We start from the raw sequence: 26,664 nt of genomic DNA, 5'->3' as shown, positions 1-26,664 counted from the left end.
ACGCTCATTGGACAAGACCACTATTATGTCACTAAAAGACAAAACGGAGCTAAAGACGCAAGGGGTTCAAAATGCTTAGTATACAGTATGTGTTATGGTAAATGTGATAAATCGGTTTTTTGCATAATCACCAATCTTCTTCGTAAGTTTGAAAATTTATCATTTTTACCAGCGATTATGCATAATATCCAGCATCATTGGTAAGTTTGATGTGAACACTGAAAAAATTATCATTTTTAAGGGCGATTATACATAATACAACAACGTACCTGGTTAATTTGATAAATATTTTAAATTTATTGCTGTTACCGGTAATTATGTATTATAGCCAAGTGGAATTGAATTTGATAAATATGAAAAAAAATCCCAAATTAGTCTAGTGTGTTTGACCAAGACCTACCCTGATTTAAGGGGAGTACATGACCCCTGAAGTCAGTTATACATAATCACCGGTAAAAGCAATATATACTTATATAAAGTGTTCATCGAATAATCCAGGTACGTTTGGGTAAATGTATAATAGCAAATAAAAATGTAATTTCTTCTAGTATGGTGTCAGCTGAAAGTGGCATTTGTCGGAAAGGAATGGTTGGAACAAGGATAGTTGGTAACCCTACTCTAGTGTTGTGTCTGATTTTTCAGTGCTGCCATCTATATTTAAGAAGTGAAGTGTAATAAATCAAATATTTGAATCGTTTGCAAACCTGTTGCTCTCTGTGGCAAAGACTTTTTAAAGGGGAGATAGCTCAAATTCACACCTTCAAGTTGGGAACCACAGAAAACAAACTTCAGCCGACCACCACTGTGGCAACAGTGGGGTTCGAACCCGTGTCCTCATGATGTGAGTCCGTCACTATGACTACTTGACCACCACAGCGGCAGCAGCGCACACTGGTCAACTTCACTGCAGTATAATAAAAATAAATTGGGAAAAATTAAATTAAAAAAATACATAAAATTGATACAGATACAGGAACTGATTTTTATTGCATACATATCAAAACTATAAAATGGATGATTAATGTACAGTATTATGGTAGTGTCAAAAAATAATGTTTTTAATAGCTCTCAGTCAGGTCCACGAAATCTCTTCGTCATCATCTTCATCATCTGAACCAATTTTCTCAGGTGGGAGGCCCCATACATACACAAAGGCACTCGCTGCAGTCAAAAGAATCGGTTTTGTTGGGTGGTATGACAGAGAATGTACAACCTTTTGGCCATCGTGTTTCAGTTTTTGCTTTATTTTTGTCTGTAAAGATGCAATATTACATTACCACCTTCAGAAACATAAAAAAAGAAAACAAACAACAGACATATGTGTGTGAATTGATTACTTATTTAGTAAAAATACATTGTTTTTATTCTTTTTCACGCAGCCAACTCATTGGTGATTCACCTGCTATGAAATTTGTGTTCATATTTGGTATGACATGGAAAATTTATTTCCATTTTATATTTAGAGCTTTTTCTAATTAGTTATTATTTCCAAGTTCAAAATCTAATTTTCTAAATGAATGTGACTCTTCACACTTATCTTTTCTAATGCATGAACAAATGCATAGTATAATACTTAGAAACCTTTTTATCTTACATTCCTTTTTCTGAAACTCTATACATCATAGTTTCCCAACCTTTTTTGTCCCATCGCCCCCTTCTTCAGAAATTTTTTTCTGCCAGCGCCTCCCAAAGCAATCTAACCCATAGAATCCTATGCTATACCCGTAGCTTCTACTGCCCCCCATGGAACATTCCATTGCCCCCCAGGGGGGCGTTAACGCCCACGTTGGGGATCACTGCTTTACATCAATGTTTCCCAAACTTCTTGAAACATGATCTCCCCACTTTTGACAAAAATTTTACCAACACCCCCTCTACATAAGGCGACCATGTATCCCGATTTATGGGACATTCCTGATTTTTTTGTCAATAAATGCCTCAGGATCAACATTACCAAACCTAGAGGTCAGTGAAAAATATTCTTGGGTTCCTTTGTAGGAAAAAACAATTTTAGTTGATTTGTTATATTATTTCGAACATTCATAACATTTTCATGCTTGTTTTACAGCCATCCTTGCTTCATTATACAAAACTATTTTTCAATTATAGTGAGTTCTTGGTCTACTCCTCACAATATTTTCAAATCCCCCTTTATTTCTCCAATAATTTTGAGAGCTTCCCAATATTTTCAATAAATATATAACCTCAATTCTTTATCAAACAGCTTCATAATAGACACACTAGCATTATTAATTGCTCTTAATCTAAAATGTAGGCATTTTCCCTATACATTTACATATTACAACTCACACATTCTGTGTTCTTAACTTTTAAAAATACATAAAAGTATTTTAAAATCAAATGATTCTTTCTGATTTCCCTTTACAAACTTGATCTACTGATTATTGTGCATGTAGAATTTGGCAAAATTACATTTTATGATACATGTGCGGTAAGTAGCTGTTCAGCTGAGTTGAGGCATTTTTTAGTTTTGACATATTTTTACTTACGTTAGGAAAATTAAAATAAATTTCTTATTCAGATGTTTTCATTTTTGGGAATCTCTTGCAACTGCCTGGGGTGGGGGGGGGGGGGTCACGACCCACACTTTGGGAAACATTGCTCTACACTAACCAACAACAGTTTGTGACCAAATTATAATGAAATGGAGGTATTAATGAACTACATATGTAATTATCCAATTAACAAATCTTACATGCTCGAAGCAGAAAAAAGTAGAGAGGCAGAAAAGCATCAGTTTTATGCAAAATGTTAATGAATTAGAGTTAAATCATAAATTTAGAAACATACATCAATCAAATCCCAAAAATAAATGCACCCATCTTCAGATCCAGAAACGATTTGAGCATCTGTCTCATTCAAACAGCTGTCGATTCGATATTCAGTGTTCTTGTGGCCAGAATATCTGCGAAGGAAAAAGAGATAATGACATTTTCAAAGCATAAAACTTGGTGATAGTAATTATAACAGGAACTAATTAAGAAATGGGAAGATAAAGGAAGTATACAAAACAAAGCTAACAGCCGGAATTCATGAATGAATGAGAATCAGCAGCGTCGGTTTGAGTTAACAACTAATACAGTGCAACACGCCTATAAAATGATACTCCAGAGCAGAGGCATAAGCACGGAGAGACACTGGTGGCCCCCCCCCAAGATGAACCAAAATTAAAATATTTTTTAATATCTTTGTAAAAAAACACATTTATATGTTGTCTTAATCTATTTCTGTTAATTCAAAATGCTTTTTGAAAGTTGTTAACTGAGAACTCTACAGAAGAAATTCATTGTGCCCATTTTAAACTTGTGTGCCTCCCCTCCAAATAACTGGAGAAACATGTCATAAAAAAGGAGTTTTACACATGGAGTATATTAACACCATGAAAAGTGTATCGGGACCAGACAGTAATATGATTATGTAGATGATTATCGTTATAGAGGATTTTTACTGTATAATTCAAAGGGTAACAAGAGCTTTCACAGGTGTCACACTCACTTTTCCATGGCTCCAACATTGGGAAGGGGGCTTGGTATGAATTCCATTATTTTTCCATTTTTATACATTATGGAACTATAGATTTACCATGGAGGGTGTTCACTACAAATCCACCTCCAGGATGTGAGGGGCGTTTTTGGTGGTTGGTATCAGACCATTTTCCTACAGCCCCCCAATCAAGTGATTTCCATGTCTTTAGGCCATTGAAAAAGCACCCCCCCCCCTCCCTGTTTGGTTCTTCAAGTTCAGTAAAATGTCATGATGTGGCTTTAGGGACATGACAGAGATTTCTTTTATTCTCACATCTATGGCCATTTTTAACGTTATAAAAAATGTTTCAACAACAATTATGATGACTACGTTGAAAAGGGATGAATATCAGCGCCATACTACCATGTTTCAGTATGTTTGACTTTGGTGTAAAGTTTGCCATTGGGAGCTCTTTTTACCTCATTTTTTCTAATCACCTACATAAAATATGCCACTAACTGACATCGTGAAATCATTAATGCCATCGGAAGAAGGGCAATTGGGGGAGTATTATGCAATTAAGAAACATTATGACAGAATTACACAAAAATTAATAACTTAAAACTCACTCTGATAAGATATCACCATTTTCTTTATCAAGAAGCCGTATGATACTATCTTGGCAACTAGAGAGGATACATCCACCATCTTTTGTCAAAGCTACACTTGTTATGTCACCTAATGGAAAAGAACAAATATTTTTTTAACAGCATCTGCAAGCACAAAAATACAATAATACAGGATGTACAGATTAAATGTTCCTATTTTAAATTGTTTTGACACTTCACAAAGAATTGGGATTTGCCTCATATTTACATAATAAGCTACTTACTTGCGAGGAAGTTTGATGATTACAAAATCATTGTTATAACAAAAACCACAGATTAAAAAAAAAAGAGCATGTTATCTAAATACAAACACCCCCTTTGCATATTTCAAAGGTAATAACCATAATATTATATATTTTTTCTCCCTCACCACATGTAGAAAGTGGGTTTTCAGGATAATACAATGCTTGAAATGGTCACATATAAGCTATTTCAAATTGAATGTAAGCTTCAAGATAGACAGTCTACATGGGAAATATTCACTTACTTCCTAAATTATCTTGAAATAATTTACCAACACGTAAATCATAACGACGAACACAACAATCTAAAGAAGATGTAATTATTTCATGGTCGGAGACACATAAAGAAGTGACAGCATCCTTTGCATCATTCAAAATCTGTTTTAAAAAGAAGTAAAAAAGAAAGTTAGAGGCCATTGCCCAATCACATGACTACACATCATAGCAAGACATTCATATAATCTACAACATATTGATAATTAAGGAAAAGAAAGAAATCTATGACTGATTTTTTTCTATGTATAACATTGACATTATTTAGAGAAGTGATTTTTAATGATTAGCGACAAGAAAAATATAATCAAGTACAAATACAATGGCAAAGTGATATGTAAATACTCGATCATCTGAAAATATGTAGTGATCAAGCATACCTCAAGAGTGTAAAGCAGGGGTTTTCAACCTTTCAGATATGGCGGCCCAAATTGAAACTTTGCACAAAGCCTATGGGCCACCAACTTATATAATAAGATGACATCTTAATAGAGGATGGGGCCCAGAGTTAGACAGGAGCAAAAATAATTGGACACTTTCATTAATTCTGAAATTAATTATTTTACTAATTATCAATTTTGATTCATTCTGAAATTAATTATTTTACTAATTATCAATTTTGATTAATTCTGAAATTAATTATTTTACTAATTATCAACTTCGATTAATTCTGAAATAATTTTCCCACTAATTCTGGAAAAGTTTTTGATTGACCACTGATTAAATTAAATTCATTGATTCAGAAATTAATTTTAATCTGAAATCACTTTAAATGATTCTGAAATTGAAGTTCTTTCAATAATTATGCAATTATTCTTTTATTGATTGTGAAATAATTTCTGTCAGAAATTATGGAATTATTTCTCTTGGTGATTTATAATGTTTTTTTAAACTAATTCTGAAATTGTTTTTTCTACTGATTTCATAAGTTATTATTTTTTCACTTATTCTGAAATTATTTGTTTCAAAAATTTTAAAATTATTTTTTTCAGTAATTTTGAATATTCTATTCTGTAATTATTTCATTCAGTAATTCTTAGCTTTCCACAATCTGTTCCAGAACTATATCCCTCATTTATTCGAGAAAATTATTTCTTTCATCAATTCCAAAATGATTTCTTTCATTAATTCTAGAATTAATAGTTTTTAAATGTCTTCAACCATTTTCTGAAAATGATCAGTGGGTGTCACGATAAAATGCTCAAAAAGTGATACGTTGAAGATTCTCGATATAGGGTACATGTATCTAATGGACCATAATAAGAAAAAATTGGGCAACACCACGAGACGCAACTACTCTTACCCTATCGCCCCCCCCCCCACACACACACACACAAGGATTGATTCTGTGGTAGTAATTGGCCATTGGCCTTATAATTTAATACAAAAAAAAAGTCAATACACAGTGCACAATGCTTAATGTAATCATAGTGTGACTCAGGATTTCTGGTAGCAAAAACAAATTAATAGCTATGTTTGGAAAAAAATCCTGGTAGTAAGTACATCCATACGTCCTATTTGGTCGGACGGGATGTATGAAACATAGGGACAATCCCATTTTCTTTCCCATATAAATAGTTTCCAAACATTGAATCATGTCTTGTTTTCATATTGTTATATATAAGACAGGATTTTTTTCCCTCTAACCAAAATCCCTTTTTTAAATTCAGAAAAGTTAGAATAAAATTGTGTAACATGTATCATGAATTACGATACATTTTTATAATGTTCCATAGATCTCTTATGAAAGTCTTCTGGCAGAGGAACTGCAAATGCGGTCAGTTGAAAGAAACTCACCAAGAACTGAGAAAGGGACTTTTTTATTTACCTTACACAGGGACTTTACACACATTCCTTCCCTATAGGAAAGCCATTTGAATTAATTTTTTTTCCATGTTATGATGTTGTGGTCTGTTTTGTAGTTTATAAAAGTAATACCAATACTTGAATGATGACATTATCTGTAATTCTAATAAGTGGAAATTATTGCTATGTAACTTGAGTTATACATGCTACTTAGCAACACAAACGGACGCTACTTTTGAGCAATGCAATCAATAAGCCTACTGGTAACATTTGCTCGAATGATACTGATAAACTTATTGGTTGTGATTTGCTCAAAAGTGGCGTGCTTTCACGCTGCTAAGTAGCATATGTACCTCAGGCCTAAGTTCCCACAAAACACAAAAAAGCTGAGCACTTCAAATACAAAATTTCAATATTTGTTTATGTTGTTGTCAGTATTATTTCATCATTAATGACGTTCAATGATGATTTTCTTAAGTAAAAAAATATATACTTGAATTGGTTCTCTGCTTTTACTTCTGCAATCCCATGCTCTTACAGAAAGATCAGCTGATGCAGACAGAACAACTGTGGAAGCTTCGGTGAATTTTACTGCATTGATATATCCTTGAAAGGCAAAATATGAAACAAATATTCAGCTATACACTCAATAAAGAGTTATATTAATTTATCCAAGATTAGTTTTTAGAAGAGATATCAATTGAGTTTAACCACTTTACGATCAAAGGACGCAATATTGCCTCCAAATGCCAGCGGAATGAATCCACACAAGTTCACTCTGTTTGCTTTCCTCACCTCGATCATCCTGAAGCTTTGTTGCAACCTTACAATTTTTTTTCCTTTTGGTTTTTTTGTATACCCTAATAGTGATTCCCCACATATGATGTGCCTTTTTTTATAAGAGTGAAAGAAAACAAGTAGAATGAGGGTGAAAAGAAATCTAATTTTGTACCTACATTATTATCACCTTATCTTTTATACCAGAGGTATTCCACCTTTTTCTAGTCGCAAGCACTCTGCCTGTACCTATCATCACAAGATGAGCACCATAACGGCAAGTTTTTCATACTAATGCATGAAATCAGGATGATTTCAATCCTTCAATGCAATTTGTACAAAGTGTTTACTTGGGACGATGTTCAAGTGCTTGCGAGCATGAAATCGGACATGAGCATCGAGCACTCTGGGTGTTTTAGGGAGTACCATGGTGCTTGCGTTCAACGGGTTGAAGATGGCAGTTTTATAGTCTTACTCTTTTATTTGGATTTTTTTTCTTCCCTTTTTATAATGTGTGGGTTAGGTTAGGACAAGATTACTGTATTTATTGCCGATTCCTCGACAAGAGAGCATCTCAGTTTCTTGCCAATTCACTTGTAAGTGAAGGGATTAAACAACAACTTCAATAACTGAATCATCAATTACCAAATAAATCCAGGATCCTTAAACAGTGTTAAATTTTTTCTCCTTCAAAGCAAAATAATCTTTTCCCTTCTCTGATAGAAGATCAAAGAAAATTTGACCAAAGAAGCGATGGCGAATGATATGCCAATTCGATCACTGACCCTTTTCCAGTATGATGCAATGTCTTCTCTCGGAACCCTTCTGTTCTGTCTAATATGCTGACACCAATTTTCAATTAAGTTATAACTAGTTGACAAAGATTGATGAGATGTAAAAAAAAATGAAAGTAAGAAACTCAAATGGTCCGATTAGTTTTCAGGATAAAGAAAAATATCTGAAGATAAACAATTTCCATAGGGGGTTATTTGAGTGTTATGTCAGCATCGACAGGGCATTCAAATTTCCTGACTTTTGATGACGGGTGGGGGGGGGGGGGGCTTGAAAGTTGCTTAAGTCATCAACCACCCCTGTTTTTGAAGATATTAAATATTCTAAGCTGCTGACGAAATTTTGCTGACAAGGGGAGGGGGGGGGGGTCAAAAATGGATAAAAATAAAAATCTGCTGACGTAATACTTGAATGGCCCCTATTATTGAGAGTATTTCCTGTAGGTCCATAGTTGAATGTGGCCATATATGAAAAACTATGTACAATTCATAGTTTGTGTGGTTACTGATAGTTGCAGGACACCTGTGCAAAGGTCATCACAATCTAATTTTTTTAGAGCTTCGAAGTATATTTAGTGACATAGAAATCAAATGAAGAGAACATCGATCCAACTTTGTTCAGTTACAGCTGAAAATAAGAGGTTTCAGATTACCTGCGTGACCCCTGAATCTTCTTACTGCCTGAGAGGTGCCAACATCCCACAAGAATGCACATTTGTCCATGCCCCCGGACACAATATGAGAGCTGTCACACGATCCTTGAGCGTCAAGCACTTCGTACCCATGACCTGTATAAGTTTGCAACAGCTTTCCGGTCAATGGGTTCCAGAGCTTCACTGATTTATCTGAACCACACGTCAAACAGTAGTCACCATCAACTGAAAAACAAAACAAAACATTTATTACACAGGAAATACGTTCACAAACTGTTCCCCCAATCAAATATGAAACCCAGATCCAAAACAAAACCACTTTTTTTACTATTGATGAGTTTAATGCTCGTCTTCAACCATGAAGGTTTCTATCAGGGTCTACAAGTTTGGGAAGAACACCGAAAACAAGTTCTTTAACCTACTGAGTCTGGGGCGACCACCAATAGATGACACCTTGATTTCCCACCCAACACCATCGGAAGCAAATTGCCATATAATATTACCAGAGTTGGTGTGCTGTGAAGTAGTGAGCACCACAACATTAAATTACAATAATTCCCAATATATGGTTCACCTTTTATCGCCAAGTCAACCTGGCATATTTTAAATTTTGTTGGGTATTCCTATCGTCCCACTGGTACCCACAGCAAAATGACACCAAATCGGGTCTGGCGATGTAAAATACTCGTGAGTAGCAGTATATCATACATTGGGAATTCATTAAATTACACTCAGAGCAATACTGACTCTGTTTACAAGTTTTTAACTTCAAATTAGAGAAATAGATGATAGAACCCATAGGATGAGGCGTGGTAGGGGCTCCCACTAAACAAATTGTATTATTAGCATAGTTGGAAGAGTAGGGTAGACAGAACCTTCCCTGTTCGCTATACACAATCTGTGATTCGCCTCCACTTCATCCGATTTGAAGAGCCTGCGTTCACTTATGGCAGAACCTCCTCATACATAACATCATATACACAGATACATGAGCTGGAGGTTTTTGAATAACATAATTTTCACAAAGGCACTTTATGGCCTGAAACGGTAACACTATGGTGACATATCAGGGATGTGCAGGGAGTGAATGATAAGCGCTCATCTACCACCATGTCTGTAGCTGCAATTGGAAAAAATATTATTTTTCTATTTAACTTGAGGCTCTATTAAAAGAAGTATAACATGACTTTCTCTCGCAAGAAAGATTTTTGACTCAATTCCATCAGTAGTAAATTGCAGTATGGCCAACAGCTGGTGTGCAGTGAAAGGAAAGAAAGATCAAGGATGTATATGGTCAGTATAGTAAAGCGTTTATACACGTTTGTTTTCAAGACGAGAATCATGCTTGGTATAGCTTGTTATAAGAAACTATAAATAACCTTTGTCATTAGGGGCAGGGTTTATAAGGAGGAGAGAGAGAGAGTGCATGTGTGGTCCTAATGTAGGGTTACCAGACATCCTCCTTTTTGATATCATTTCAAGTGCTCTTTTGTTCTACTTTTCAAGCTTATAGCATCATTTTCCTTTCTCATTGGGAATCTTTTTTCACTTAAAAACATCTCTTCATTGATATGAATGTTAGTGTGTGTTTTTCCCCCCCAACATATTTTTACTTGCTTTGATCAATAACCGTCGGAATTCCAGAATCATTGTTTGCTAACCAACTGAAAATGTTGTATACTGAAGTGAGAGAGAAAGAAGGTGATATCACCTCTTACATTCAGAAATAAAGAAATAAAATGCAAACAACACTCAATGCTGATTCCTATGGAAAATCATCTCTGGCGAAAAAAAACAAAAAAACGACGCTCCTGGAGGAAAAAGAAACCCGAGGGTACCTAGAGCTTAGTAAGGCTACGGAACCTTTCAGAAATGCCAATGAATGTAACAAAAGGCAAGGTTCTTTGACAATGAAAACCTCTTGCTCCAGGCAAAGCAATAAATCTGACCAGACAATGGGAACCATTCACTATAATCAAAGGGGAAACTACATCATTCATACATATCATTTGTTCTTTTTTCACCAGTTCAGCTTTAGTTAAGAAAAATTATTGTGGTGGCCAATTTTTTGTCAGTATAGTGGCACCATCTGTAGTGAAAAGTAGGAAAAAGTGACGTCAGTAAAGCTGCGTGAGCAGGCAGCCTTCTTTCTCAGTTTTCGAATCTGGTAATCCTACCCTAACGTATCATCTTGTCAGAGTTACAAGTGTTTTGTGTATTGTGGTGCTGCCATCTGTCTGCAATGTTTCAAAGTTAAAACGGCAGATGCACTAATTTATATAAGCTTACATGCTTGCTCTTCTTCTTCGCTTGGTATCCAGTCATCTGTACTTTGTACAAGAATCTCTTCTGATCTCTTTAAGAATAGACTATTGACGAATCAAAGAGGAGGGTGGGGGAAGGCGACTGCCCCACCCTCCTGCAGCAAAAAAAATTTGACACTAATTTCAATGTTTTACTTTTAAATTTGCTTACAAGTTCTATGTTGGCGAAATGCTTATAGAATTTGTTGTTTCTGTGTTAACAACTATGTAAATGGAGATGGGGAAACCATCTTAGTTTAGCAAGGTTTTAATAGCGATACATTCCGATAAATTTAAAGTGATTATTTGTTTCAAATAAAGTAAATTTTTAAATAAGTAAAAATCTTCTTTTATATCAGTTTTACATATCAGCTTTAAAATGGTCGTTTTTGAAGGGATTTTTTTCAAAATTTAAATGGGGGAGATCCCCGGACCTTCTATACCTCCCCCCCCCATACCACCTGGTTTATTACATATTCCAATCACCCTCCCCCCGCAAAAAAAAAAAAAGGAAAAACAAAATTGCATTAATCCGTAACTGGAACAGTCTTAAGAGCTAATAGCATCACTAACCGTTAAACCTCACAGCCCGTACAGCACTCTGTTTGCATTCCAGCTTGAGAAGTAAAGTCGAAGGCAGAGCCATCACACAATCGGAGATAAAAATAGAGACGTAAATTATATTATAATAAGAACGCAAATTAAATTAATTTAACACAAGAAGACAGTCTCGAAGCATTTCCTCGTGAGATATCTCACATTTCACGGAAGTAATTTTTCTTGCAAGTGAAATATTATTTGAAAATACAGCACACGCATCACGAACTTGACTTGAATGATTAATGTCCTCAAAACCTGCCGAGAGCTTTAGGACAAAACAGGCATCTTCAACTTCAACATTTCACAGGGCTGTAGCTAACAGGCATTTTTGATACAGATTAACGTCCTCTATGCCTTCCGTGGGTTTGATGGGCTGTGAAAAGCAGGCATTCTTCTTTAATTATACTTCAGGGCTTTATACGGCTGACAAAAACCAGGCATTAAAATGTAAACAAACAAATTGAACATCTAAACGGTCTTGACTACTGAATCTTCATTCAGTCAACACAATTTTTTTTTTAAACGTACTAAGTTTAATTTAGTTTGATACTTATAATTTATCGAACAATATAGAAATACAAATCAAGATACTAATTTTGATTTTTCTACATTTATTTTTTTTAAATGTTTGAAAGAAATTCAAATTTTTATAGTCACTTGATTTTTTTTGTTTCAACATGTTCCTTGGATATTTGCTTGACCTGCGTGTTGACATCACAACTGGCGGGAAATACTTGGATTTGGTTGAATTGAGCCCCATTGCAAGTACAGTTCGTGGTCTTTAAATTTGAGGGAAGAGCTAATATTAGCACTTAATTCTAGATTTTTTGTGAGTATGATAGCAATAGTTTTAGATAAATAATCATTTTACATCAATTAACTATTTAAATTATGATTTTATATAAATCACGCACATAAACACACACATAACTATTGTTCCTAAAGTGATTTCTTTTTCGAAATTGCCACTTGTTTCGATTTCAGGCATGGGCCCACCGGGACCTCAAGAGAAAAGGGACCTCACATAAATTAGATGTGGTTGAAATTTTCAAGAATTTTCCTGGTAGGGCCTCAGAAAAACCACTTGGCCCGAGGGCCCATGATGATCTTAAGACGGCCCTGCGCAGGGCCGTAACTAGGCTGGGGCAACCGGGACTCTGAACTGAATGGGCCCTTCCAAAGGAAAACATACTCTTATTTTGAATAACAATAACCCTTGCAAGGGGCCTCCAAGAAAAAGCATGTCCCGAGGCTCCGAGAAGGCACTCTACAGCCCTGATTTCACGCATCCCCCCTTTCCCCGGATAATCACTTTTATACTGGTATTTTAAACTTTGAGAATGTCTTGTATCCTACAAATTAGGTTTTAATTTCATAAGTCTATTATTTAGTGTCTAATAATTCCTTAATTTCATGTTATTAAGTACTAATTTCATTATTTTTAACACCCTTTGGGGTTATTTTACATACCTGAAAAGAGTTATCATAGGATTTACTCATTTCAGGAAGTAAAAGAAAACATTTGATTGATTTTCATAAAAATATAATGAAAGTGATATAAAAAAATTGAGAAATATATAAAAATTTTGAAAGAAATATGAAACTTCAAATGTGGTCACCAATTAAAAGAACACAAAATTAGTTGATTTACAATTTTCTTCATTATTGGTGTCAGAAAAGAAAGGAACAGTTATAGTATAATCCTTTTTGGCTATGTTGTTGGTAAATTTTTTTTTCCGTGAAGAGAACGTCAGAAAGCATGACGAAAAATCACCAAGAATGAAATAGAGTACTAATTTCAGATTTTTTTATCGCCAAATTAAAAAGCCACCAACACATAGCCCCCAAAGCAGAATGTTTAGCACTGTTCTGCGACGAGCCCTCAGCTGACTGGAAATGTTCTGCTGTAAAAATCCCTATACATGTAATAATGTTTTTTTTGCACTTTTTCTTAAAATTCTTCCAAATTGTTCTGCAGTAGCGCTAATTGTTCTGCGACGTACGTTGCAGATTTTGGCACATTCTGCTTTGGGGCACATAGCCAATTAGGGAGTTTACTATTTTTATTGTTGGTAAACAATGGTAGAAAATGATTTTTTCATTTCGATCAAAAATATAACATCCTTGACCAGATACAGGATTGACAATAACAAAAACCTGGACTATCTTTAAAATAATGCAATGGTTAGGGTAAAAAAAGCTCTCTGGGTTTCGTCAAAAATGGTCTCCGGATTCAATAAAAACACAATTGCAGGATTAAAACTACTAACTGCCAGTGTTCAAAAAATTAAAAAATTAAAAAATAGAAGTATGAAATGACAACCTGAGAAAAAAATATTCAAACTCAATAAAAAACTATATAACGTGCTAGGAAAATTGCATATGTACAATGTATAAACAAACAAGAGCTCTGGAATGCTAACAGACTCATTATTTGGCACTCTATACAGAAGCCTATTATTACTACTAGCGATATGTAAAGGTTATTTCATCTTTAGACGATAATCAACAGCAAAAAAGAAATTTGCAACCCAGAAACGGAAGGAATTATACAAATAGTAATAATTATACCCGGCAGAAAAAAACACTAACAGAAGAAAATGACTGACCAGGAATAAAAGCGGCAACAAGCTGGAAAGAAAATTGCCAAAGAAAAAAAGATTATACTATAGCCGTTCCATTTTATTTATAGTTTTATTGTTTCTAACTTTTTCAAATTCAGTTTTGTTACCTGAAACTAAGTGAACAATATGTTTTTTCATTCTTTTTTTTAATTGATTCATTTCAGTGTTGACCGATGCTGATGCCAACAGTTACTGATTGATATGCACCAAAAGTTGAAATCAAGTATGGACAATCATGGGGTCATTGCAGCTGAAAATTCAGTTCCTGATGAATCTAAAATCAGTACTGGCATGTTTTACAAGAACAAAGGTTATGTACCACCCCTGGAGAGGAAAAATTTCAAGAGAAAACTAGAAACAAGTCCAGAAATCAAAGAAAAGAATGAAAAAGTTGAAAGAAACCAGTTCAAGAGACAGAAAATGAAGGATCGTAACAAGGAATCAATTCCAAAGAGCAAAAAGAAGATTACTAAAACTTCACTTTCTAAACAAAAGAAGAAACCTGCTGATGAGAATTCGTTTGGAAGTTCACAAGTTGAGACAAAAAATGGAAGTACACAGATGGCTAATCCAAATGAACAGAAGTCACATTCTGGCACTGTATCCCTCAGTTCCGTTTTGGCTAATAAAGTAGCGAAAGTAGATGTACAGAAGAAAAAGTTTTTCAAATCTAGGTCTTCTGCGTCACCTAGTAATATTTTGCTGCGAGTGGAGAACATCATGAAATCAAAAGTCACAAAGCTGCCTACTGAAAATAAGTTTCACCCTAACGATAAAGGCAACAAACCTAAGAATACAACAAATACAAAAAGTAATTCTAGGCGGGACTTAGGACAAAGCACAAATTTGTCAAAAAACGATGTGATGCTTTCTAAAAGCAAAACAACACCAATAAAGTGGGTTGTAAACAGTTTCACCTCTGAATCCCCAGTGTCAGACATCAGTGAGAAACACGGATCTGAAGTTGGAGAGGAGAATAAGAAAATTATCAAAGAGCGAGAGACATCTTCATGCTCTATACCCGAAACTCCAGAAGATTGTGTCACCAAAAAGCATGAAGATACATTTTGTTCATCTGTAGATAGCATGCAGAATGGTAGTGTGCGCTCGAAAGATTCTGAAAGCATTACAGGAGATAACCAGGGATCGCCTACTGCTAAAGAGATTTCTGCAGAACTTTTTGATTCTCTTGAAGACAACAATTCTCTAAATATAGATGACAAAAATGAAACAAGTGGCTCACCTGCTTCAACTTCTGGTAGTTATAGCACTGATTCATTATGTAAGTTTGATTCCTTTATTCATAACTGAACTCAAATGTTCGCGCAGAGATGCCTCGGCTAATAAAGAAAATTTGTTCCAAAATTACATTCATAAGCTGATATCTTTACTAGCCGAAACACAATATCTCATAGGTTTCTATGGAAAATCTTTCAATTTGTTCTGGGTACTACAGAAAATTTAAAGATAAATTTTATAAAACACTCAAGAGAAACACTGTCAAAAAGACAAACTGACTGATGACTGAAACAGGCCCGAATGGATTTATCGGAAGATGAGAAACTGAAAATCGTTTCACTGTGTGCACAACCTACTCGGGTTTGTTAGTGTCCCACTTATGTGATGAGGGTCAGCCCCATCGTTTGTCTCATACAAGCACATGGAAATGATTTGCTCTCCTAGACGGTCCAGACCATTCAGTGTGATGTTAAACATCTTACTTTGTTGTAAGGTTCAGGAGAAAAGAGGTTGGAATGAGGCAGAGGAGAGACAGAAGTCGCGAGAAAAGAAAAAAGAACGAATTGAGATATTTGAAAAAGTGAGATATAGTGTGAAAGTTAGTACCGAAGAGACATGAGAGTGCAGTTATTTGGCCCTAAAATCGCAGTTGAAGTACAGCCGAGGACCTACAACTGATAAGAAAAAGTCGGGGGGGGGGGGAAGTTTACTCATGTGCACTGAAAACATTTAAATCTTGGTGTATATTTTTTTCTCTACATTTTCTCAGCTTAATCTTTTCTTTTACATCTAATGATTTGAAAATATTAACCCCTTTGCGTTCAAGGTTTTGGTAACAAATTTGGATAATCTTTATTTGACGAATCAGTGATAAATCTGGTAACTTTGTACTTACTTAATCACATGTTGGAAAAAGGAAGAGAGAGAGAGAGAGAGGGGGGGGGAAAGACAGTAGAAAAGGAAAGTAGTGCAAAAAATACGAAAGTAGAAAAACGTAGTAGGTAAAAGATATGATAGGAGAGCTTACCTCACCCTATGTGTTGTCTTTTGCTCTTACAGGTATATAGGGCAAAGATACATTATATGTGGGGGAAAAATAATCATAAACAGGAGTATAGAAAAAAAGGAGGGAAAGAAAAACAACTTCAGTGTTGATAGCGTTACAATAAAGCCTCCCGATATTGAGACGAAGGAAGAAAGAACTGGATTGAATTTATTCCACTGGCATTTGGACAAAATATTTCGTTCGTGATTGTAAAGGGGTTAAAGGGAAGTGGAGATACATCTCGAAAGTGATTTGTAGGCAGACATCAATGGGACTGGGGTGACAGTAATTCTGATGATGATTGGCACAAAATTTCAGCTTAAAAGGAAGGTTTGTTGGATTGACATACACATGCATATCAACAAAATGTTCATAAGCAGAGGCAGAAAAATTGTAGAAAAAATCTTTGTTAGCCAAAATATTTGTGAGTCGCTGTGTGCGTTAGCTGAGGCATGAGTGTGAGTGTACATTTTGCAAACACTGTACAGTAGAAACTCAATTATCTAATGTAATTGGGACAAGTCTGCATCAGAAAAAAGAAATTTCTACATAATCAATTTGAAGATCCACACCCCCCCCCCCCCATCATCTTAGTATGCACGGGTGGTGTGGTGGTAAGATGCTCATCTACCACCCAAAGGTTGTCGGTCAGGTCCGAGGTATGATCCTGGGGAAGAATATAGATAAGGTAATTTCCTAATGAGCTTGAGGTGACCACTGAAAGATGGTGCCTTCTTTTCCAATCCATTTCCATAATGACAGTAAATCGCAGTGTATCGATGTGGTCAGAATTGGTGTGGGGGGCAGTGGTTTCATCTAGCAGCTTATCGCTAGAAATGTGAGATGAGAAATTTTCTATGACATGAGTTAGGCTGTCGTTGTTTCTATATTAGTATTCAAAGGAATGAGAGCATGTAAGACTGTAATCTGGATCCCTCTGGAAGGGCACACACTATCATAGCAACATCATTTTGATTAATCGATTTCAGTTAGTTTTGATAAAATTTTCATGCGCTAATCCTGGGCAGATGAAATTTTCATTGCTCAGGATTGGTTCTGAATGTTAGCAAGTAGGAGATTTGTTATACAAGGAAAAAATTATTAATTAAATGAAAATTAAATTCCATCTCGGAAAGGTGGGACAGATATGCATCGAGTGTGATGCTTACGCCAAGAAATTTTTTAAATAGTGTTCTAGCTCTAATATAACTTCTGAAAAAAAGTGATTCTATTTGTTTTTCATTGCGTCTATTCTTTTTTCAGGTTCCACTGATATCTATCCCGTTTTTCAAAGATATGTTGGAACAAAGACCAGCAAAGATCAGGAGACAATAGCTTCAAAGTAAGTTTTTTCAAAATATAGGAATGTTTTTTAAACAGCTAAAGCAGTGGTTATCAATGTGTGTGCTGCAGCTTCTTGGCTCGGTGCCAACCATTGTCAGGCACTGCGATGAGCTGTGCTTATATATGTGTGGCTATTCAATACCATGAATGGTTCTTTATTAGACTATTCTGGAGAGCCGCAGATGATTGTCCACTAGGGGAAAGGAGTTTCCAAAGGAACCACTTATTTGAAGTCTTGATTGAGACACAGTCAAACTGTTATTTTATAAATAAAAATGTTGGTAATATCTGATTGGTGAAATTGATGTTCGACTTTGCACAAGAAATTTTGAAATTTATGAGTTAATTCCTTTTAACAGTGTTCTTTGCCATAATATTTTTGTTGCAACTAGGTAGTAGGAAAGTAGAATTGAATGTAATGTAGAAAAGATAAATTCATTAGCTAAATAGTTTAAATTTATTTTGCAGTGAGAATAAAATGGTTATCCAGCAGCAAAAAGTACCAAAAACGATGCTCCCTAAAGGTAAGGAGTTATTCACCATTGATGCAGGTCAAAAATTGGATCCCATGTTCTGCTCACAGTGCCATATGATGTATCAGATTGGAGTAGAGCATGATGAGAGCCTTCACATCAAGTATCATAAGAAATTGTTTGCTCAGTTGAAATTTCAGGTATATGACAATTCTAATGAAACTGCTTTTTTAAAAATTGTGTATGGATATTTTTTTGCATTGTAAAATAACTTGTTAGAGCATTAATTTATATTGTTCTCGCTGACTGTATGTTATTACACATATATGAGGTATTAGGGTAACACTATATATTTTTTTGCCATATGAGGCGTTGTAATCGACATTGTATTAAACATCTTTTTCTTGTTATAACCTTCTCAAATCTTGTCATCCTAATCTTTAATTTATTACTAACATCACATTATAATTACTCTATTATTATGTGATGATATTAATTATGTTATATGATGATATCAGATGTTATTCTTTATGTTAGAATAAGATAATCATATAGAGAGAAACAATGCCACTCTTCCCCTGTTCGTACTTCATAAGATGATCATGTTACCTTTCAAGTGCACAAGTAATAATTAATGCACCATATCTATTTTTGTTAAACACGATCAACGTTTCCCTCCCCCCAATGTTTCACCCTTGAATAGCAGCGTTTTCAGGAATGCAAAATTTATGATGCTCTTTCATTAGAAAAATTCTCATATCATTCTATTACACAATTACAATTATACAGTTATATATAGTGCATGGCCAATGATGAATACATTCATCGCTTGTAACGAGAGATCTGTTATAATTGTGATTTTTCCTAAAATGTAACTTGTCATTATAATAGACTTTCCTATTATTTAAAAATTTTGCATGCATTAAGGCCAAAATAAATATTTTTCGTGTTTTATAGCTTAGGCATTGTATACGAATGACGAAAGCGGCAATATATATGGAGAACGCAAGGTTTCAAATTAATAATAAAACATTTATTTAGACACGAGCAAAGGTACGATTGACTCAAGCTGATACAAACAAACATCTCAAAAGGTGGGAAAAGTAACATAGATAATAATTGTGTAAGCAGTGCCATCTAATGGTGATACAGAGAAAAATAATATAATATGAAATATACTAGAGTTACATGCATACTCAAACATACTCCCACCCTATCAAGAATATATCCATGGTGCCATATTATACTTGATTCATGGGTAGAACACATATCTTAGCAATTGATTAACAAATTATAGCAATTTCTTTTAAAAATACCTCTAACAATTTGAAAAGTTATTACTATACCATCTCTACCTTGAATTTCATGGAGTTATCACTAATTATTTTTTAGCACCTCCATGTGAACAAATTATTGAAGGGCTGCAATAAATGCAATGGATGTAAGATCACTGTCAACTTTGATATGAACAGCTTTTGGGGCAAAACATACAAAAACAGTGATGTATTCCTTCATTGAAAGAGATCCACGATCTCTTGTGTTTTATAACGACAGGCCCTGCAAAGTCAACTGCACAAACTGAAAGAAAACGATTCAAAGAGGAATATTGCAAACGTTCTCCCACCTGTAAGACACCATCACCACAACTTTCAACTGATGAATTTTCAGAAGAGACATCCTGAGAAATATGTTCAATATTTTTACACTTATCGAAGTTAACGTGAGAAAATTTAAGCGAATGAACATAAGAATTCTGTTCATCTGAACAAACAAACTCAGTAGGCAATGGAGCCGTTAACTTTCTCAAGATATACGAATCAATATCAATATAATGATTATCATCATGGGTAGAATATAATTTTAAGTTCACTAACCCTCTAGTGATACCGGCATCAACAGCTGCCACTCCTGTCAATTACTTTACTTTTTTTTATTTTAAGGGGTGGAAAAATGAACGAGTCATTGGAAAGTTTCCTGATGGTCGAATAATAATGGTAACAGAAGATGATAAGAATTTCATGCTGAAAAAAGTGGAGGAAGTTTTCCATTTTATAAGCAGGTGAGAAGTTATCAATTGTTAAATTTTTCAAGTAGAAAAATTCTACGCGAGACCTTTTTAAAGTTTTGTCAAATGACGACAGACAAATTTATTTCTAAATTTCATAAAGTCCTTATTTCTAATTATTTTTAAAAATTATGTTTGTTACAGAGAGCTAGGTTATGGGGATACACCTTTTTCTCACAGACAAAATGCAGTGTTCTTGATGTATGTACATGTGGATAAAGAAATTGTTGGTTTTTTGTCAGCTGAGTCCATTATGAAGGTAGGTTTAATACACCCCCTTTTTTGCTTCTATGTTCCACTATCACCATTTTGACTTCTCTCTTTCTCCATGCAAAAGAAAGGGGTTGTCCCTTTACATCAGGGGTGCACAGCCTTTTCAGTCCGTTGGCCAGATATGTGGTATTTCTGCCACTCATGGGGCCAGAAACTTGTGCGTATAGAGTGATCATATGACCTATATTTTACGGGACATCTCTGTAATTTTGCATTTAATTTTGGTCATCCTAACTTTGTTTTTAAAATGCCATTTTCCCCCTTTTTTTCAATACTGATTTCATACCAATTTCATTGCTGATATTTACAGGCATATTATGTTAAAGATTTTCATGATAAGAATTCAGAAGAAACTGCAAAAAATGAAAAAGATAATGGCAGGTCTAGCCCAAAATCAGTAGAAGCATTGTGCGGTATCAGCAGGCTGTGGGTTGCTAATGGCTTTGATCAAGACATTTCAAGACATATGGTGGATTGTTTGAGGTATTAAAGCAATCAATAATAATTAATCTTATACTATTGCCATTTTTTCAAACTATTATTTTTATATATAAGGTAACAATTTAATCTTGTGTTCTTTAATGTTTTTCAAATAATATTCTTTCAATTTTTTAAAACTAGCATGTTTTCCTCTAAATTTGGACATTTGTAAACATTTAACACATTTGTTGTAAAGCAAAGTCTATCTTGAGGCATATGATGCTATTTTTTGTATTTATTGATTAAACTGTACTCTCAAAAAAATAATTTTTTTAAATGTTAATTATCACATTAGTTTATATGATAACAAAAGAGAGCATTTGATGAATTTGCAATCTTAATTCATAAAAAATAAAATGCTCTTGTTAAAAAGCTTGATTTCACAGTATAATTTCCATTTTCTGGGGAAATGGAACTTATTTCAAGCATATCCACAATTAAAAGTCTGTATGAAATCTTTTAGATAACAATCAAAATGCTAGAATAGTTTACCCTTGTTTCATAAAGTTATACTGAAGTTTATTTTCAGCAATAAGAACATTCTTGCCCAGCAAATATGATCTTCTATAATCACTAGACCAGTGTTTCTCAAAGTGTGAGTCGTGGCTCCTAGGGGGTATTGCAGCGAGCTGGAGATATTGATTTCTGTGCCTATTTATGCTTTGAAGTTGTTCTTTTATAAGGAAAAATATCTACCAAACTATTCTGGGGAGTCACGAACCACGAATCAGGGAAGGAAGCAGTGGGTAACAAAAGTTTAAGAATTGCTGCACTAGACTAACAGTGTTCCCTCTAAGCTGCCCGAGCTGTGGCCATGCATAGCGAAAATACTTAATTTTACAATAAAATTATTAAATACATAATTGATGTACAATAAAACCCCTCTTTTGCGGACATGGGTGGGACAAAAAAATTTTTCATAAAAGAGGTATGGCCATAAGTCAGGGGTTTGAAATGCATACAGTCATCATCCCTCCCTATTCACAAGGGTGACCACAAATACGGAAAATCTGCAAATAGCTCAAACCCTAAAACTTTGCTCTGTAGGCATCTCATTTTTTACAGTATCTGCTTAGCGTGGAAGAAGGAGAAAGGGGAGGGGGGATCTATTGATTCAAGGTAATGATTTCTGCTAAAAAAAAAGAACAACATAATGTCTGTTAGTTGTTTCTTCTGAATTCCAATTAATTTGTTAGAGTTTTGTAACAAGGCTTCCTTTACCAATTTTTCTACATGTAAAAAAAAACCACCACAGATGGGTCTGTTTCATAGAAACAATTCATTGTCAATTTAAACTTACAAAACCCTTTACTATGTTGCTCATAATTAACTAATTATCAATCTTGATAAAATCAATCTTGATCTCTTTACTGGGGACAGCACTACACATAACAAGCATTACACAGAAACAAAACTTTACGTCAGGTTGCACTACACGTACACGCACATTCCCGCATGTACCGATTCGTTGGGGGTTCGTTGGGGGGTTCCGCGGGGGGGGGGGGGTGCATTTGGGGTGTAGCAGTAGTATGTAGGGACTCCAAAAAATAGCTCGGGGATCCATGATGTTCTTAAGTCAGCCACCTCGTTGGGCAATTTGCCTGTTGTGGCGTCGTATTTGTATTTGATCATCTTCATAAGGTATCACTTCAGTTTCAGAAGCAGTCAGCTGCATTAATCTCACCTCTGTCAATTTCTGAATTGCTATTAATTAGTTCCCTAATTTCTTTTATCTGTACATCAGTGAATTCTTCTCAGCTAAGTAAGCTGGGTTGTGCCAAATCGAGCAATTTGCAATTTCATTAAGGTTTTTGCCCTTTAGTGACCTAGAAATTTTCTGCTTCCAAACATCTTCAACATTGTGAGAAATATTCAATCATTACACTTCACTCATAGTTAGAGAAATTGATGGCAGATGTCAGCATTATATATAACAAAGCAAAACACATGCAAACTTCATGTTAGGTTCACAACATCTACACACACATTCTGTCATGTACCAATTCATTAAAAATTCTGTACAGGAATGTGTACGAGATGCATGTTCGGTTAAGTAGTAGTAATAGTTCTTTTTTTTGGCAAGTTAGAACATGATAAGGAGGAATTCTGTAACCCCAATGATGAAGGTATTGATCACATGATTCTCACTAACCCATTGCATTTGTGTTCCTGTTTCAGCAACCCAATGTTAACCAAATTTCTTGGCACGATTGCTGTTCGACTATGCCAGTGGCACATTTTGGGCAAGAATCTATAATTTCTTTTGTAGGCGTCATGCCTAATTTCATCAAAAACTGGTCTGACTGAAAAATGCTCATCCATAAAAAAAATTTAAAATCCACAAGCAAAGGATGCATGATGTGCTTCTGCCTATTGTTCAATAAATTTCAATGACAGGGAACAGGATATTGAGACCTACAACACTGGTGAATGAATATACACAATAAAAATGGTGCTAAAATAAATAAGAATAGCATGTTGGCTTGAAAAACATTATTGTTGCCAATCATAAGTTTCGAAAGAGCAAAAGTGCCAAGGTAATAGACAAAAATAAAATGGCCAAATTTGGCACAACTCCAGTTACAGAAACTCAGCCTTCTTCTCTATTAATGATCCAGGAAAAGGTTTTCACAGTCCAAGCTTTTGTTTCATTCATACAAAATATTGGGAGATGTGACTTATACTTTCATCAATACCTTACAAATTAGCAGATTAAATAATGACAACTATAGTGTGCAAGTTATGCAATAAATAACTTGGATACCTTTTTTATCGCGCCCACAGAAAAATGCCGCTTTCTACATGCGAGACGTGGATCCAAAGCTGTATAGTAGCAGTTGTAGCTACAGCAACGGATGATCGAATTTCAAGTTGTTATTTCTTGATATATTTGACTGTAGACCTATTAATATTGTAATGATGGGAAACCGCAGCAGTGAAGCTAGTTAGTTGTCAATATTTTGAATTTTCCTTTCGAGTTTTTAACATTTAGAAATATTTGAACAACAGTCTTGTATAAATATTTTCAGAAGCATCAGAAAACCTTTTAGATAGATTTTTTATACGTTTATTTGACATGTACAACTTTTATTTTGTTTCCATACAAGAATTATTACAATAATGTTTCCAAAAAAAAAAGAAATAGGAAAGAGACAGCGGATATAATAATCGCAAATACGGAAGGCTGATTGTACTCTGTAATACAGTACTTTTATTGTATAAAAGAGGGAAAATTATTATTTGGCCATAAAAGGGGGGGGGGATACACGTTAAGATTGATGTTGCTGTATTTGGCATATAGTCAAAAATACCACGTATAAAGAGAATGTTGGAATGTTGTTTTTCCTCCATTTCCTTTATATAATGGTTTTTGAAAACATTTTTGTCAGTAAATATAGAAGCCTGGGTGTCTCTCGGTTCCTATCATTATCACCTGCTATAGAGATTTAAATGCTCTTTTCTTCATGGAAAAAAAATTATCTATATTAAGTTATTTTATTGATTTCTTATACTTATTGCTATTTTTCATCAACAGGTGCAACTTTTTGTATGGTTTCCTGATAGACATTGACCAGCTTGCATTTCTGGATCCCTCAGAAAATTTGCAGCGCTTTGCAGCGTCTTACACAAAGAATAATAATTTTCTTGTGTACAAGTAACATTGATGATTATCGCTAGGATGTCTTTATACTTCTCAAACCGATGGTTTTTTTTTCCCCTGAACAAAATTTTTCTTGTTCCAAGTTCTCTCCAAGAGAAAGCTGGGATTTGTATTCTGTGTGTAAAATATTTTATATATATTTCAAAATGTTGTTTAAAATGTAGATTTTATGTATGCTATTTTTTCTTTATGTAGTCTAAAAGATATGTGTATATTCTCTGTTGCCTTTATTTGTGCAAAAACATGACTATATGTGTTTTTTATTTTATGTAATTAAATCATGTAAATGACAAAGTTTTGTTGCAGTGTTCAGTTAGTAGCCTTCTCGATTGTTTTCATTAGTCAAGAATATTGAATGTGATTATTTTTATATGCACATAATTAATGTATTTAAACTGGGGGGGGGGGGGAACCCATCTTAACAATTTTGGGGACCCGAGAGGTTCAAAGATTTTTTGGGCTTACCTGAGGCCCAATTTAAATAAAGAATTAGGGGTGGGGAGAATTATTGGCATCCAAAAAGGTCTATATAATTTTTGGGAAATTCAGAATCAATAAGAGAAATACTTAATTATTAAAAGAAATGCGGGGCTCCTACTCATCCTATTGTTCCTGCTTTTTGGTAAAATGTCCTACTTTCTCGGTTTTAGTCTTTTTTTACCAAATACAATCGACAAAATTCATGTAATTGATTTTAATTGAGTAGGGAATCATTAATATGTGGCCAAATAATATAAATAGTATATTGCAATTAATGATTCTGCCAAAGCAGAAATTGTATTGTTTTGCCGGTTATTTGGGGGTTGTATGTGGACCATTTGGTTTATTAATTTTTTTTGCTTAGTTTGAGGGTTCAACAAGTAGAGTAGTCATTAAAAACTTGTGTCTGGGTGGAAAAAATAATTTTGTATTTACTAGTTCATAGTCTTGGACAGTAACTAACATTCATCATTTAAAATTATAGTCCACATTTTGCATATAGGTAAACAGTTTGCATTTCAAAGCAGTTGGATACATAGGCCTATTCTAGGTTTGGTGATTCCGATGCTACACAATAGCATTCAATTATCTTCTGTATTTTTAAGGCATGAAAAGGCATAAACAATATTTACAATGCTCAGCAAAGAGTTAGAAATGAAAGTGCTTCATTTGTTAAAAATTATTACACTGGCATTGAACAGTAAAATGTAAACAAATCCCTTAAAAAAACAGGATGGACAATGCAGTAAAACCATCTGATCTGGTTCACCTTGATTTATTTACATCAGACCTTGTAATTTGCACATTTTGCACTGTACTTTTCAAAGCTGTCTCGAAGGAGCGTCATTCTTAAAAAATGTACGTCTTCATAATTTGTTGTGATTCCTTCCTTGTTGAAGAGAGTTGACTGACTGGACTGTGGAAGACTCCAGAAAAAGAATGTAATATATATTGTAAGAGGAGACAGAAAAAACTATCTATGGTTGTTAGTACCCTATTTTGGCCAAAAATTGTTTTTGTTACCGCCATCTCTGTGATTTTGCTTTGACTCGAGTCAGTCTTACAGGATACTGCAATAGTGCTATAAAAAAATTTTTAGGGATTTTTTTATTATTATGCTATGATTATGTTGTCTGAGGGGGAGGGGTCCCTCCCCCTAAGGAGGAGATGTCCTCCCCATTTTTTTCCTACTTTTCCAATTTTCGGAGTTGGAGCCCTGGAAATGGCGAGAGTCGGATGAAGTTGGGTCTGTTACCCATCTACACGAGTCCTAACAAAAACGCCCAATATCATCTCAATTCTTTAAGCTGGAAGTGCTAATACTAATCTTACTAACAACCACTCTGCAGTTTGGTTGTGACACTCTTATCTTGAAAAAAAA

The 26,664-nt window shown here is 34.6% G+C and overlaps 2 protein-coding genes across 2 annotated transcripts; one reads left to right on the top strand and one right to left on the bottom strand.

Annotated features, from left to right (window-relative positions):
• Positions 1-968: 968 nt before the first annotated feature.
• On the bottom strand, positions 969-12,073 carry LOC149082128 (WD repeat domain-containing protein 83-like). The gene is made up of 7 exons (XM_089235625.1): positions 11,573-12,073; positions 8,697-8,921; positions 6,969-7,081; positions 4,642-4,774; positions 4,116-4,224; positions 2,812-2,926; positions 969-1,252 (listed from the first exon to the last, which is right to left on the bottom strand). The coding sequence occupies exons 1-7, from the start codon at positions 11,643-11,645 to the stop codon at positions 1,073-1,075; spliced, it is 948 nt and encodes a 315-aa protein (XP_089091751.1). The 5' UTR covers positions 11,646-12,073; the 3' UTR covers positions 969-1,072.
• Positions 12,074-12,293: 220 nt separating this feature from the next.
• Positions 12,294-25,095, top strand: LOC149082127 (uncharacterized). The gene is made up of 8 exons (XM_089235624.1): positions 12,294-12,428; positions 14,388-15,505; positions 17,771-17,849; positions 18,320-18,524; positions 20,265-20,383; positions 20,534-20,648; positions 20,973-21,145; positions 24,678-25,095. The coding sequence occupies exons 2-8, from the start codon at positions 14,425-14,427 to the stop codon at positions 24,799-24,801; spliced, it is 1,896 nt and encodes a 631-aa protein (XP_089091750.1). The 5' UTR covers positions 12,294-12,428; positions 14,388-14,424; the 3' UTR covers positions 24,802-25,095.
• Positions 25,096-26,664: the final 1,569 nt, after the last annotated feature.

This window comes from Pholcus phalangioides, unplaced genomic scaffold, assembly GCF_987345545.1.
Source record: "Pholcus phalangioides strain wild (caught in Gottingen) unplaced genomic scaffold, Ppha-v1.0 ptg000009l_1, whole genome shotgun sequence".
Taxonomy (NCBI): Eukaryota; Metazoa; Arthropoda; class Arachnida; order Araneae; family Pholcidae; genus Pholcus; species Pholcus phalangioides.
The sequence above is the reverse complement of the archived record's forward strand: the minus strand, read 5'-3'. Positions and strand labels throughout refer to the sequence as shown.